This window comes from Scylla paramamosain, chromosome 21 (assembly GCF_035594125.1).
Source record: "Scylla paramamosain isolate STU-SP2022 chromosome 21, ASM3559412v1, whole genome shotgun sequence".
Lineage (NCBI taxonomy): Eukaryota > Metazoa > Arthropoda > Malacostraca > Decapoda > Portunidae > Scylla > Scylla paramamosain.
This window is the reverse complement of record NC_087171.1, coordinates 11,605,767-11,622,246: the sequence shown is the minus strand read 5'-3', so window position 1 is coordinate 11,622,246 and position 16,480 is coordinate 11,605,767. Positions and strand designations below refer to the sequence as shown.

Genomic DNA, 16,480 nt, shown 5'->3' with positions numbered 1-16,480 from the left:
TATATATATATATATATATATATATATATATATATATATATATATATATATATATATATATATATATATATATATATATACCAGACATTAATTTTTGTATGTCATTGTAATTCTTTGACTTGAAATTTGTTAATTAAAGTCAGATATTTGTAATAAGTTAATTTTATTTTTGTAATGAGTCCTAATAGTTGTGAAAAGATAAGCATGGGGAGGCAGTGGCTGGGTTGAATAAGAAGTGCTGCAGGGATGAGAATGGATAAGTATGATGCACTGAGAGAAGTGTGGGGATTAGACAAAGCAGGAGAAATAAAAATTAGTATCAATAGATAATAACAAGAGGAGGCAAAGAGGCAGCTGAATGGGATGTGAGAAAATGGAAAGCAAGACAAGTGAAGTGTGTGGGGACTGAATGAATGAAGGAATTAAACTGAGTCAAAGGGATCCTGATATGGTATTAAGGAGAAAAGACCACACTGTATGAAAAGTGGTATGATGGAAGCTTGGGTGGAGATTTTTTTCGAGCTCGGAGACAGTGTATGTATGTGAATACTAGGAGCTATAAATGGTTTGAGTCCAGCAACAAAGTGTGTCAGAAGTGTGACATGGGAGAACATGTGATGCTGGAGTGGAAGAGATTTAAGAGAGACAAGAGATGATGCGAGTGATTGTGACTGAGTTTGGATAAAACAGGAATGAAAGAGTGGAGAAGACAGGAAGGGAACAGATGGTGCTGCTACAGGAACAGTATATAGACGAATGAAAAGGATGATTAAGGCTATGAAGGAGTTCTTAGAATGTAGTATTCCATATGTAGGACTGCGTAGACTGTAGAAAGACAAACAAAACGATAAGTGAGGGAGTGAAGGACTTCTTGGAGATAATGTGGTAAGGCCAGATAAATCACCTGTGTGGAGGCTACTGTTCGTTTTTTTTTTATATTCATTGATTTATTTTTATTATTTTCCTTCTTTTATTTTCTCCTTTGTTTCTTTCTTTCTTTTACAGGAGCCGTCACTCCAAAGACATGACTCAAGAGCAATTCCGAGTCACCTGCACCGTCAAGATCAAGAATTTTCAAGTTGGTTTGTTGACAGTAAATGTAGTTTTGGCGCCGTCTTGGGATTTCAGATGTAAGTACATATATATAATATTCATATCATCACTTGTTTCATTAATTCAGTGCAGCGAGAGGCTGTGGTTCATTGAAGAGTTACCAGTTAGGGTAGCTTTGCTGTTTGATATCACCCAGTACTTGCAATGTACAATATACTTAGTTTCTCATGGTCAACAACACTTCCTTGATGCTAAATAATGCCATGATATCCATTGATGCCATTATAGCCAGCAGTAGAGGTAAGTGGTGTCAGTTAAGCACGGTGGTTTTCCTGTCGCACAGGATGAACGGTGACGAAATGGCCCTGTCAGAACAAAAGAAAGTGGTTGTCTGGCCTGGCAATCCTTCATATTTATAACTGATTGAGGTTAAGATTCGTATTATTAGCGTGCCAATATTTAATTTCTGGCTTTATTATAGTTTAAGCCATTACACACTACGTGGTAATAACCTACCTCATTTTGTTCTTCTCACTATTCACATCATTTCTAATGATTACACTACTTGTCGGAAATTAATAATAACGCCACAATAGGCCTGGGAATGCACAGCGCTCTCAACTTTTTCTAAGTCCACAAGTAAACATAAATGGTGTATTGTTGCCTGAACTTCAGTTGTTAGGTTAGGTTAGGTTAGGGTTTTATTATAGTTTAAGCCATTACACACTACGTGGTAATAACCTACCTCATTTTGTTCTTCTCACTATTCACATAATTTCTAATGATTACACTACTTGTTGGAAATTAATAATAACGCCGTGGGCCGTGGGTAGAGATTGGGGACATTGGCTTAAACTATAAATTTACCTAATTTCTGACCTTATGAAACAACTAGCTTGTTATATATGTATTTTACAAACCTTCAACAATCATGGAAATGCATTTTATACCAAAGGTATTTCTTGATAAGAAGTCTGCCCCACTCATTCCCCCTCAACCCCTCATACAAGCTTGGGGGACTGGGAATTTTTTTTTTTTTTTTTTTTTTTAGGGGGGGAGGGGTGAAAGATAAGTGAAATAAGGGCATTAAAAAATCTCAGGAAATTTATTTACCTTAATGTTTTGAGTTTCCCTAACCTATCCTAGCCCCCCCTCACTTGGATGTTAACCTAACCTAGCTGGTAGGGCTGGGCCCACCCTTGGACCGTCCCTACCTAACGACCTAACCTAACCTAGCATAACCTTACCTAATGATGGACCTCAATAATTATACCATTATGCCATACCAGTGTGGTGTGGAGATTCTCAGGATGATGGAGGTGGGTACAGTTTGGCATCTTCCTTAATAAACATATCTTCCTTACGTCTGTATATCGCATCTTAACCATTGCTGTTGCTAGATACCTCACATAGTGACTTTTTTTCTTGCTGAACACTGGCACTATTTACTTCACCTCTCTCCACTGGGTAGCCATGTTAACAAATGACTGTGGGCCTCTATTAGAATGCTTGATGCATTTCTAAAAGAAATGAAAAGTGTAAGTGAACTTACTGTGGGAAGTTGTAATTGGTGGCCTCAGGAATGGCCTCACGAGTGGCAGTGCACAATTGGAGGGATCAGCTGAATAGATACCAGGAAATCCTAATATGTCACTCCCCTTAGATTCAAGTTATAAACAAAAAATAATAATTTCATTGTTTACTTTTGACTGGTGCAGAGCTCGTTGGATTTAGAAACTATTAAATTTCTCCACACTCTTGAGTGCTGTTACAATTATACTAGACACATGCCCCACAATATTTTTTACATTTATGGCAAGATCACCAAACCTTTTTCCATGACATTTGAGTTTCATGCTTGTATGTAACATGGACATGATATCCAGATTAACCAAATCAAATTTAAGGACTACTTCTTATATTGTTGGAAATAGGAAATAAATAAACTACCAGTGTCTCAGTCCACTATTTTGACTCAGTCTGGGTGTACTGCAGACTGTTGTTCCCCCCCCTCCTTCCCCACGTTAGGTTAGTTTGATTAGGTTAGATTATGTTTGGTTAGGTTTGGTTTGGTTATGTTTCGCTCATTTCAAATATAACGCCATGTTGGAGAGTGAGTATTTGGGGTGCCGCCAGACTGAATGCCAGGGTGTGAATCTGAACATTGACCATTGAATAGTTATGATTGGACTGGTGGCAAGAACATTTTACTTCTGGGTGTATTTTGATGCATTTATTTTTTCATTTATTTATTTATTTATTTTTTTTTTTCATACTTGAATATCTGTTACATTCATGTTCCCCATGAAAATTCACACATGAAAATAACAGGTTTCTAAGGAAAATAACTGTCTCCATTTTAAAAAAGCACCAAAAAACACCCAGAATTAAAATGTTCTTGTCCAAGTTTGAGCAATGCCAATATAACAAATCTTTACCATGATTGAGAAGGCTTAGAATTAAACTAAGAATGCCTATAATGTATCCAGTTTTAATAAAGAAACTAGAAATACTGGAGCAAAAATTTGATTATGTTGATTGTAGAAGAATAAATAATGACAATTGTGCCTAACTTTATTGGTAAATTTTTAGATTTACACCATAATCCCCCTATCCTAGCTGGAGGGCTGCACTGCCCTGTGCCCGCTTCCAGGGATACTAATCTAACCTAACCTAGCCAGAGGGTTGCACCTTCCATGACCCCCGTCAGGGATACTAATGTAACCTAACCTACCCTACAGGATCAAGTCTAGGGAATTTTATGGGAAGTGCCTGTGTCTGTTTTGGAAACTATGGATCTCCCAGTTTCTTAGAATCCAGTAAAGTATGCAAAAATCACATTCCCAGTGTTGTAGAGGTATGATGGTGTAAATCTAAAATAATACCGGTTTGTTTTCACTGTAAAGGGAAACATAACCTGTTATCCATATCCAGTGATATTTGTCTGCTTTGGAATAAGTCCAACTTGGTATATACATCCTGTTTGGACATGAAAAAATTTGCTTGGTATGTGACCTTTGTTTGGAATACGACTTGTGCTGGAACTTGTATGGGTCAAAATGAGTCACGACACCACACACTACCCTTGTTTACCTCTCTCAAGACAGAGTCACAACTGCCCACACCCATTGCTACCATTCAGTGAACAACACAGTCTATAACTGAATTTTCATGTGATTTTGTGTTTTTGCATAATTTTTTAGTAAATTCGTTAACCATGAATTGTAAGAAAGTTAATGACTCTCCTTCCAAACAATAACATCTTCCCTCTCAGCAACATCCTAGTAGGCATTCAACTATTCTCAGCAAGGTAAAGTGTGGTTAAATTTTAGTTTATTTAATGTAATTGCTTTTGTATTTATCTTATTTGATGGCACATAAGATGCACCTTTTTTCATAAAAATGGCTCAAAAAAATCACACAGTGCATCTTATATGTGAATGTGAGGCCTCCCGTTGATTTAATTTTGAAATTTTCTTTACCTGTACACCTGAAGATTTACACCACCGTATTATAGGCAAGGGTGCTATATCATATTTTTCAACCATAATATTATGTAAGGAAATGTTGAAAATGAAAACGTGGTCCTGTTCAAGTGTTTTGTTGACATCTTGGCAGCTGGGCTGTATTTTTTGCTTCGCCTCTGTGACTAGGCACTACCTCTGTTTTATTACTCCAATCATATAGGATATTTTTATTATTGTTTTTTTGTTCAGCTGTACTGCTAGCTTGATTTAAGCATTGCAAAAACTTTTTTTCCTGAATATGCTCTGCTGAAAGAGGGGTGCATCTTATATTCCCATGCATCTTATATGCCATCAAATATAGTATGTATTTTAGTACTAAGCAGTGTTTAAATTATTTCATACAACCCCATCAATATACTGTATAATATGCCAATAACAATACTGATTTTTTTTTCTCTCTCTCTCTCCATGGGAACAGATCAACCATTTTCCCTTTATTTCTTATGAGAAAAATTTGTTTTGTATACGTCCTGTTTGGTATAAGTCCTAGTATCTGGAATGGATTAAGGATGTATACCAAGATACCACTAATTAATTAGTTCCAGGACTTCATTTACCCTAGCATCTATTGAAATAGTACATATATACAGGGATAATTAATAACAGCAAAAAACTTCTCCATTCATTAATGGAAACAGGGAAATAAGTATTTGTATGAACACAAGCATTTTTGCATCAATCAGTCTTCTGTCATGCTTGGTAGAATGTTGTTCAATATCTTTCTCCTAATGTCATTGAAAATCTTACCTAACCTTATATAACCCCCTAATGGTATCCACACCGTGTGCTTTCTGGAAGTGGTTATTATTGTAAACTAATCTTGTAACAAGGGGGGAATGTGCTCCTCAGTCCCCATTATAATCTAACACAGCAAATTCTTTTGGTGTTTTTCTCTCTTGTAACTCATGACATTAACACATTTTAACAGTTTTAGTTATACCAAAACAAGTTATTTTGTCTTAGCCTAAGTTCACATGGTTGAACAGTGGCTGGCAGGCTCTGCCTGTTTATCAGGTATATCAATTTAAAATTATTTGAGGTGTGCACACCACCAAAATATGGAAAATGTAATGGTGTTTTTCCCTTCCCTCAGTAATGGTATCACTTGAAAGAACACAACATGGATGCACAGGATGAAGAAATATCAGAGGCTACTGAAGCCTTCTTGGAACATGCTTGGGAAGATGATGATGATTTTTTTGAGGGTGGACTCGAAGATGGTGACGAATCTCTCTCGACACAGTCTCCTTCGGTATGATTTTTTAAATCTAAGTTTATCGTTGATTCATATAATTCTTAGCATGATCTTTTTTTTCCTCCAGCATACAGTACACTGCTTATGTTGTGGTGACTCATTTGTGCAGTCAGGACTCTTGTTTGTGTGTAACGTCATATTCATTATCAGAACCACATTTTTATTTATCTTTATTTTCTATTTATGTTTATTTATTTATTTTTTTATTTAATTGTTTATTTATATTTTTTTCTTTTTTTATTTATTTATTTTTTATTTATTATTTATTTATTTATTTATTTTATTTATTTATTTATTTATTTTATTTATTTTTTCGTTACATGGAACCATTTTGTTGAACATTGTCATAGACAGAGTAACCAGGATACCAGAAGACTTACAATGCTTGTATACCATTGTGTAACATTAACTGTCTATATCTAAAAAGAGGAATGTAATCAGCAACTATTAGTACCCTACATTCAATTGGGTTTTGGATTTATGATCCCCTTTTTTTGTACTTTTCTCCAGTACTGAGCAAATATGAATTAATTGAGTGAGAAACAGTTGTAATACAGCAATAATTAAATTATAGGATGCTGTGCTTGAAGAGGAAGAGGATGTCCTGCCAGAGGGAGTTCCTCCACCTTCAGAAGAACATCTTGAAGTCCTTCAGAACTACTTTGGTCATTCCTCCTTTCGTCCCATGCAGTGGAAAATTATCCATGCTGTCCTGCAGGTAACTTATCAAGATTTGACAGGCAACTTGCATTTCTATTATCATAATTAATAGGGGATGGATACATATGTATACATTTTTTGGTGGTTTCTTTTTATATAATTTTTTACATGAGTTGTAAAAATACATGTTTTAATGGGAAATATGACAAAACAAAGTACATGTTGAAATTATAAAGAACACCTTTGCATATGATTTTATCTTTTGCCACACATCTTAGTGCTCTCTCTCTCTCTCTCTCTCTCTCTCTCTCTCTCTCTCTCTCTCTCTCTCTCTCTCTCTCTCTCTCTCTCTCTCTCTCTCTCTCTCTCTCTCTCTCTCTCTCTCTCTCTCTCTCTCTCTCTCTCTCTCTCTCTCTCTCTCTCTCTCTCTCTCTCATTTAATGTGTTGATTAATTTTATTGTTGATTTTAGTTTTAGATATTTCATGTCTTTGGTTATTTGTTGTATTATATTCTGCTTTGCTTTCTTGAGACAATTTCATTGGCTGGACTTTTATTTATTTATGTATTTTTATTTGTTTATTTATTTTTATTTATTTATTTATTTATTTATTTATTTATTTATTTACTTATTTGTTTGTTTTATTTATTTTTCAATTGGGGTGTTCACTATGGTCTGAAAAACCTGCCAGATTCACCAGCCAACTGAATTTTACACATTAAAGGTGGTCAGTTGGAAAAAAATCTTTTATGTCATTTGTGTGTTATCAAACCAACTCATAAAATATTAGGAACACTTTTACCCACCATCATCAAGCAGAGAGCAAGAAATGTAGGTAAATGAAATACATACTCCGCACATTTTCTCGGGTTTGGGATGTATCATCACCTTGGGACGAATACTATTCTTTCTTCTTTATATGACCCTACTTTATTTGTTTAAGCTATACAATTAACATACCTGTATATAAATCCTGGCACATATGCAAGAAACAACCATGTTTTGATGCTAAATCTTAGCAGGACACTGGTGAAAATTGTTTACATCCCGTCTCCCAACATCTTCCCTGAGTTGTCGCTTTCTTTTTTGGGAATACAACCCATCCTTTCACACCTTGGTTCTTCTTTCCTGAAATGTTCATGTAATCAACCACAGTACCTACATGTATAGACTGGGATTTTACAACAGCACTACAAACTCATACCTCCTGGTTCAGGCTTATTGAGTGTTTTGGAAAAGTCAGTGTGTCTGATATCAGCCAGTCCTTTCATCTCTGCATGGTTTCATCTGTCACAATATCCTGTCAGCACAAATAATACTTGCTTGGTTATTTTAGGGATTTGCCAGATAAAACATTAGTCCCTGTAGAAACCAGTGGAAAATGTTTCAAACTAAATATGTAGCAGGAGACTAGAAATAAATGTGAGAACAATGAGAGCCTAGTTGCGAGTATTTAAATTATGATAACTGTTCTATAGAATGTGCGTCACCATATCCCATGGATACTGTTAGCATAAACACTTAGGATCAGTGTTTTGTAGCAATGAAGTACAATGCATGAAGATGGATCATGAGAGGCAGTTTCAGAATTTACATCTCTAGAGAACTTTGGGAGCATTGACCAACCACTACATTAAAATAGCCAGTGATCATGGGCAACTCAGCCCATAGTGAACGCTCCAACTGATGTAAAGATGTAGTGGCTTCACCTTTCACTGCAATGTGGTTTATACTTTCATGAGGCAGTCAAGTCATGGTGGGTCATGCTAGCCATCCCATGGTGCAGTCATGCTAGGAAGTTAACTGCATACCCAATCAAGAGATTTACTTTCTTTCAGAAACAAGACAACTGTGTGGTAATGGCAACAGGGTATGGGAAGAGTTTGTGTTACCAGTACCCTGCAGTGTATCAAAGAGGTGTCACTGTAGTAGTCTCTCCTTTGATATCCCTCATGGAGGATCAGGTTATGGGCCTCCAGGTGAGCCAGCTTCAGTTGTTGTAGAGAATAGGGATCACTATATTCTATTTCTGATGTTCCTCAGTTTACTGTATGAGAACTTGACATACAAGTACAAGCATTGGTGGAGAAATGGAGCTAATTATATTGCAAGCTTCTTATATTAAAGAGGTTTTATGGTTACTAATTTTTTTTAATATGACTAGGCAAGAGAATACATATACCTATTAATAATGGATTTTCCTGTTGAATTTGATTAGATATTAGTTATTGTAAAAATAAATTATATGGAGGGAATTTAACCCATAACATGTTGATCTCCATAATAAAAAAAAAGTGGAATTGTTATGTAGGACATCATAGTAATTAAAATACAATATATTGTGTGTGTGTGTGTGTGTGTATTACACACACACACACACACACACACACACACACACACACACACACACACACACACACACACACACACACACACACTAATGAATAACTACAACATCTCTGAATTTGTACCATTTTTTTTTTATTGAATATTAACCAAAAGCCATGGTTAACTCCCTTCTGCAGGCCTTGAACATCCCTGCCTGCTTCCTTGGCAGTGGTCAAACAAACAAGAGTGAAGTGTACCATAACATGTTTGATGGTGTATATCGGATTGTGTATGTGACACCAGAATTTATAGATGGTAAGTACAATCTGCAATTTTAAAAGTTTGTATGAAAGTTTTAAAAGTTTATCATGCTTAAGATTGCAGGGTAAGAGATAGATCATTAAAGGGAGTGCAATGTATTTCTATTAATAACAGAGTGTGCATTCAGGTGGGAAGTAGCATGAATAAATAATTTTCCATTGATTGTCTTTGTGTGTGTGTGTGTGTGTGTGTGTGTGTGTGTGTGTGTGTGTGTGTGTGTGTGTGTGTGTGTGTGTGTGTGTGTGTGTTATTTTATTTTTTATGATTTTTTTTTATTTATTTATTTTTTTTACTTGACTATATCTCCTCATTGCTATTCCAGCATGCTCAGGAATACTGGAAGATCTCATGAAGAAAGTAGGCATTATGCTGTTTGCCATAGATGAAGCCCATTGTCTCAGTCAGTGGGGACATGACTTCCGCTCATCATACAGGCATGTCCTATTTTGTTTTTGAAGTATCACGTATTGCTGATGATAATTAACTTCATTCTTTGTACAATGCCATCATGAAGAGTGTGAGTGGGCTCCAAGTATGGTGGAGGAACCAAGGAAGGAACAGTTAGGTGAGAGGCAACACACACTGCCAAATCACCGAACACTGAGAGTTCATGCTATAAGGTATAGAATAGTTTGGTAAGATTATTACTCAACTTATATCTTGTATGCAGTCCTGGATGTAGGGCATAACTTAAAACAAGAAGCTAAGGGTTTTCTTGAGTTGCAGCATAAATATTGTCCAGTCTTAGACTACCTGCTTCCTCTAGCAGCCTCTTGATAAAACTAATGAATGAGAATCTCTGCCATCTAGACTTACAGAAATTATCATAAGATGAGGATGGCTATTCAGATTAGCCTATATGATTTATTGTTTTGAAATTATTCCACTATGTATTGATAGATGTTAAAGAATAAGTTTTCTAATAAAGCTGACTTTATTGATACTGGCATTACAGAAAACTTGGAACAATAAGAAAAAGCTTTCCTACTGTACCAGTTTTGGCTGTGACAGCAACAGCAACACAGACGGTGCAGAAGGACATTTGCTCTGTGCTGAAGCTGAGGTAAGACATTGTTGGCTTCTTGAAGGACCCTCCATCCTCTTTTTGCTTCTCTCACTGTCCACCATCTATTCCCTTTCCCTTTCCTGACTTACCACCTTTATGCTTGCCACATGCTCTGCAGCTCTTTGTATTCCTTGAATTAACTAGACACCCTCTTGTATGATTTGACTTATACTACTCATTTCCTTGGGTCACCCTGTGTTTGTGCTATTTTCTCATTTTTATTGTTAAGCTCAGGAAATTTTACTAATGTTAATTGAGTATTTTCTTGTTAAAGTTAAAATTCCTTATTAAAATTAAGATGAATTGTGTGGTATTATTTAATATTTTTCTCATTTTCAGAAATCCTGTAGTTACTGTTACCAGCTTTGACCGACCAAATCTTTATCTTGAAGCAAAGCTCAAAAATAAAAGCATTTTGGAAGACATTCTGCCACTCATGGTACGGGATGCCAGAGGAAACTACTCTCCAGATGGACCAACTATTATTTATTGTCCAACAAAGAAGATCACTGAAGAAGTAGTTTCTGAATTAAGAGGTAAATACATGAATTTCATGGCAGATTTCTTAATGATCCATTACTCTTCTTCCCTGCAGAATTTATTTCTTATCTTTCCCAACACCTTGTCTCTGCTTATTCCCCATTCTGTTTTTAGCTCTATGCTGTGTGGTTGCTACCATTACTTCCTCATACATCCTTCTCCTTAATTCATCCCAAGTAATCTAGATTACTTGGAATACTATTCATTTAATTACAACTTCTTTCTTTCTTCATTCATACAAAATTTCACCCCTGTGATTATTTATATTCCTTCATCCATAGCAAAATGCACCCTAGATACTTAAAACAGTCTATATCTTTAAACAGCATCTCCAAAAACTATATTTCAAAAACTACCATTCTCGTACACCTTGTTACTTTACTATTACCTATTACCTTATTTCATTTTTTTTTCCCCTCTGCCAGATGACTCATTCTCTCATCAGAATCAACCATTAGTGCAGTAGAGCAGGAACATCCATAAACAGCATCCAATTCAGATTCTACTCTGCCATCACCATTCACTATACTTGTACTTCCTACTAATATTCATGCATTCATCTTCCATACAACAATATCCAAATAAAGCAATGAATGGGGCATTATGCATCTTTTTCACAATCCTATTCAAGCAGGGGAAAAAAAAAATCCTCCTTTTGATAATATACCTCCTTGTCCATGTAATCACAAAACATTCTACAACTCTTCCTTGTCACTTCCTTTATATACTTTCTCAAAATTCATGAATGCCAAAAACACTAGCTACAATTGCCCTAATATGTTTTTTTAGGTGTCATTTTGTTGTTCCCTTGAATGAAGACAAGAGTGATGAATATGAATAGGCTGGTTTTACAGGTATGGATCTTTCCTTTTTAGCAACTCTAGATTCATTCATTTTTGCTCCATCTGTTGTAAATTTCTAAAGTTTAAGATACCTCATTCTCTGTGGTCTGTTGTATGCCCTAAAAGTTTCATATTGTGTGTTCCAGTGGCTGGGATGGAGTGTGAAATGTACCATGCTGGAATGAACAAAAAAGAGAGGGAGACAGCTCATCATAAATTTTCTTTTGATAAGGTAACCACTTTAAAGTCTCATGTTATCAGTATTGACAGGAATTTTAGATTCATTTGTGTTATATAGTATTAATTATTAACTTTTAGTAGTAGTCCCACCACCCATCTCCTGTAAAATTACTTTACAAAAAAAAATTCACTTTCATGTGTTATCAGTACTACTAAAGCCTATGGCTGTAGTCACTGTAGATTAAATTGGTATAGAAGTCACTCTCTGCCTTTTCAGCCCCTCATCCAACTGATTGATCCAGTTATTCATTTTCCACTACTTCCTTAAAATATATTATTTATTATACTTTAATCATCTTATCAATTAATCGTGTCCTAAGATAATTTTTAAAAATATCCACAAGAAAACAGTAGTATCAAAGTACTAACCCTTCAGAAAAATTGTGGAAGTGAATAAAAAAATCTTTTACAAATTTAGCCATATAATTATATAAATGAGTTTAAAAAATTGTTTGATAATTTGTTTTCAAAGTTTTTGTGAAGATTGATACTTTGATATTATTGTTATTTTTACTATTGGTATTTAAAAAAATAAGCTAGAAAATAACTAATTGATAAGGTGATTAAAAATATCTTAAATCTGATTTTTTATTTTATTTTATTTTATTTTTTTTTTTTTTTGTGAAATTGGTAAGAACTTTTTTTTTTAATGTAGGATGGACACTGGCCAAGGGCAACAAAAATCCAATAAAAAAAAATGCCCACCAAAATGCCAGTCCCATAAAAGGGTCCAGAGCAGTAGTCAAAAATTGATGAATAAGTGTCTTGAAATCTCCCTCTTGAAGGAATTCAAGTCATAGGAAGGTGGAAATACAAAAGCAGGCAGGGAGTTCCAGAGTTTACCAGAGAAAGGGATGAATGATTGAGAATACTGATTAACTCTTGCGTTAGAGAGGTGGACAGAATAGGGGTGAGAGAAAGAAGAAAGTGTTGTGCAATGAGGCTGCGAAAGGAGGGGAGGCATGCAGTTAGCAAGATCAGAAGAGCAGTTAGCACGAAAATAGCAGTAGAAGACAGCTAGAGATGCAACATTGCGGCGGTGAGAGAGAGGCTGAAGACAGTCAGTTAGAGGAGAGGAGTTGATGAGACGAGAAGCTTTTGATTCCACCCTGTCTAGAAGAGCAGTATGAGTGGAACCCCCTAGACATGTGAAGCATACTCCATACATGGACGGATAAGGCCCTTGTACAGAGTTAGCAGACGGGGGGTGAGAAAAACTGGCGGAGACATCTCAGAACGCTTAACTTCATAGAAGCTGTTTTAGCTAGAGATGAGATGTGAAGTTTCCAGTTCAGATTATAAGTAAAGGACAGACCAAGTATGTTCAGTGTAGAAGAGGGGGACAGTTGAGTGTCATTGAAGAAGAGAGGATAGTTGTCTGGAAGGTTGTGTTGAGTTGATAGATGGAGAAATTGAGTTTTTGAGACATTGAACAATACCAAGTTTGCTCTGCCCCAATCAGAAATTTTAAAAAGATCAGAAGTCAAGCATTCTGTGGCTTCCCTGTGTGAAATGTTTACCTCCTGAAGGGTTGGACGTTTATGAAAAGACGTGGAAAAGTGCAGGGTGGTATCATCAGTGTAGGAGTGGATAGGACAAGAAGTTTGGTTTAGAAGATCATTAATGAATAATAAAAAGAGAGTGGGTGACAGGACAGAACCCTGAGGAACACCACTGTTAATAGATTTAGAAGAACAGTGACCGTCTACCACAGCAGCAATAGAATGGTCAGAAAGGAAACTTGAGATGAAGTTACAGAGAGTAGGATAGAAGCCGTAGGAGGGTAGTTTGGAAATCAAAGCTTTGTGCCAGACTCTATCAAAAGCTTTTGATATGTCCAAGGCAACAGCAAAAGTTTCACCAAAATCTCTAAAAGAGGATGACCAAGACTCAGTAAGGAAACCCAGAAGATCACCAGTAGAGCAGCCTTGATGGAACCCATACTGGCAATCAAATAGAAGGTTGTGAAGTGATAGATGTTTAAGAATCTTCCTGTTGAGGATAGATTCAAAAACTTGAGATAGGCAGGATTTTAAAGCAATAGGACAGTAGTTTGAGGGATCAGAACGGTCACCCTTTTTAGGGACAGGCTGAATGTAGGCAAACTTCCAGCAAGAAGGAAAGGTAGATGTTGACAGACAGAACTGAAAGAGGTTGACTAGGCAAAGTGCAAGCACGGAAGCACAGTTTCGAAGAACAATAGGAGGGACCCCATCAGGTCCATAAGCCTTCTGAGGGTTTACGCCAGCAAGGGCATGGAAAACATCATTGCGAAGAATTTTAATGGGTGGCATGAAGTAGTCAGAGGGTGGAGGAGAGGGAGGAACAAGCCCAGAATCATCCAAGGTAGAGTTTTTAGTGAATCACTCAGGTGCTGTGCAGAGAGAGGGGAGGAGGCAGTGGGCATGGCTTTTAGATCAGCTTTACCTGTGGTGACTATAGTGACCATGGAAGTTTTAAGCTGTGTCTCATGTTTGTCCCAAGTAAAGGAGGTGTAAAGAATATATCCCAAATAGAAATTATTGATGAAGCATTTATCAGATGAAAATTCCCTAATTTAAAAAGTAGTCTTTCCAGTAAACATAGTAGTAAATCTTTGTGTGAGCTTGTTTATGCAGTACATTATGTCCATCCTTAATGACTTATGCTGCTGCAAAATATGTACTTCTTGCCATTAATAATTTTCATATTCAGATTTTCATATTAATTATTATTTCATACTAGTAGGAGGCAAAATTTTCAGTCTTTTTATTTCATAAATTAGTTCAGCTGATCATCCAAGTTTTTATACTTCCCTAAGTTTTACATATTTGTATTTTCAGGTTCATGTAATAGTGGCTACTGTTGCATTTGGCATGGGCATCAATAAGCCAGATGTAAGACGAGTGATACACTATGGAGCTCCTGGCAGCCCTGAGTCTTACTACCAGGAAATAGGCCGTGCAGGAAGGGATGGCCTGCCAGCAACCTGCACTGTGTTTTATGGCCCTGGAGATGACCGCCTTCATAGGTGAGCTTTATCATCATAATCTTATTACCTTCACCTTGTACAGGATATGGTTGCTGACTTGAAAAGAAGAATGAAATACCTAAAATAAAAGTGATGGCACAATAAAGCAGGCGACACAGCCAGCCACACGTGCAAGCACCGTAATATTAACTTAATCTTGACAATTTTATTTCTTTCAACACAGAGAGCTTCAGAATCAAAACACTAGACAAATTAATGTATCATATTCCACACATACCTGCTTGTTTGCAATATCAATGAACATTCACTTGATGCACTTGTATATTGAGCAATGGATGTAAAAATAAGTGAGGATTATTTCACTATATGGATACCATTTGTTTAAAAAAAATTATGACAGTGCACTGATAATAAAGAAATGGTGTGATGCTCCCCTGCAAGGCTAATATGAAAAGGCTTGCCAGAATTGACCTTTTTCTTTAGTTTTTGGAAGAAACTGAGGATATTCAGTTTGAGGTACTTATGTGATAAAGAAAATCAATCGCTTACTGTGTGTGTAAAAATACTTTATCTGTGTATCATTTATTGATTATCCACACATAAAATTTTTATCTTCACAGAATATCTATCTTCATGTTTGCCTCACATTGATGTCTCATATCCATAACATCAACAATTTATTTATATTTTTTTATTTTATTTATTTTATTTTTTTTAACACCCTTAATTTGTTACACACATAACCGACTTTTACTTTAGAAGACCTCATCACTCAACAAAACAAAATATGCCCATTTTAATGCCTTGAAGAATTATTATCAATTATTCTCTAATTATTACCAAAGTTTTTATCATATAATTCATAAAATGTAATTGCCTAACATGGATATTTTTGATAGTTATGATTTATTATCTGCATATTTTCAGATATTTCATCAGTACCTTGAACTCCGAAGAGTTTCGAGAGCATCAGTATGCCATGTTGAGGAAAATGTCCAAGTTTCTGAATCAGACCACGTGTCGAAGGATAGCAATCATATCCCACTTCACAGCAAAGATTGATAAAACTTCACCAAGGAAAGACTGCTGTGATAACTGTACAAACAAGTAAGTTGCATATATTGTATATGTACAGTCATCATTATTTTTTCATTTTGTTGAAGGCAAGGCAGATCCCACATTGCTCACTCATTGTCATTTCATGGAAGCAGACCAAGCTTCATGGTTATACAGTAAAGCTTGCTGGGCAGCTGTGTTATCCACTACATCATGGTATCTCTCTCTCTCTCTCTCTCTCTCTCTCTCTCTCTCTCTCTCTCTCTCTCTCTCTCTCTCTCTCTCTCTCTCTCTCTCTCTCTCTCTCTCTCTCTCTCTCTCTCTCTCTCTCTCTCTCTCTCTCTCTCTCTCTCTCTCTCTCTCTCTCTCTCTCTCTCTCTCTCTCTCTCTCTCTCTCTCTCTCTCTCTCTCTCTCTCTCTCTCTCTCTCTCTCTCTCTCTCTCTCTCTCTCTCTCTCTCTCTCTCTCTCTCTCTCTCTCTCTCTCTCTCTCTCTCTCTCTCTCTCTCTCTCTCTCTCTCTCTCTCTCTCTACCAGGGTGTTTTTAGGAAGCTGCAGTATAATTCACAATTTAAGTCAGTATTTTCCAGCTGGTTAACTCTAATTCTGTAATTCAAGTATAT

General features: G+C 36.2%; 1 protein-coding gene across 3 annotated transcripts in view; it reads left to right on the top strand.

The window, feature by feature from the left end:
• Positions 1-985: 985 nt before the first annotated feature.
• Positions 986-16,480, top strand: part of LOC135111017 (bifunctional 3'-5' exonuclease/ATP-dependent helicase WRN-like) — a 28,740-nt gene continuing 13,245 nt past the window's right edge. Inside the window, exons 1-11 of one of the 3 annotated variants that reach the window (XM_064023879.1) lie at positions 986-1,130; positions 5,674-5,832; positions 6,410-6,553; positions 8,334-8,474; positions 9,021-9,138; positions 9,467-9,578; positions 10,100-10,207; positions 10,550-10,746; positions 11,739-11,824; positions 14,655-14,842; positions 15,731-15,910. In XM_064023879.1, the coding sequence (XP_063879949.1) occupies positions 5,701-5,832; positions 6,410-6,553; positions 8,334-8,474; positions 9,021-9,138; positions 9,467-9,578; positions 10,100-10,207; positions 10,550-10,746; positions 11,739-11,824; positions 14,655-14,842; positions 15,731-15,910 (1,406 nt within the window). In that variant the 5' untranslated portion in view covers positions 986-1,130; positions 5,674-5,700. Of the gene's footprint in view, positions 1,131-1,209; positions 1,354-5,673; positions 5,833-6,409; positions 6,554-8,333; positions 8,475-9,020; positions 9,139-9,466; positions 9,579-10,099; positions 10,208-10,549; positions 10,747-11,738; positions 11,825-14,654; positions 14,843-15,730; positions 15,911-16,480 lie in introns of those variants that run through there. The other 2 variants (XM_064023877.1, XM_064023878.1) reach the window with 2 other exon arrangements.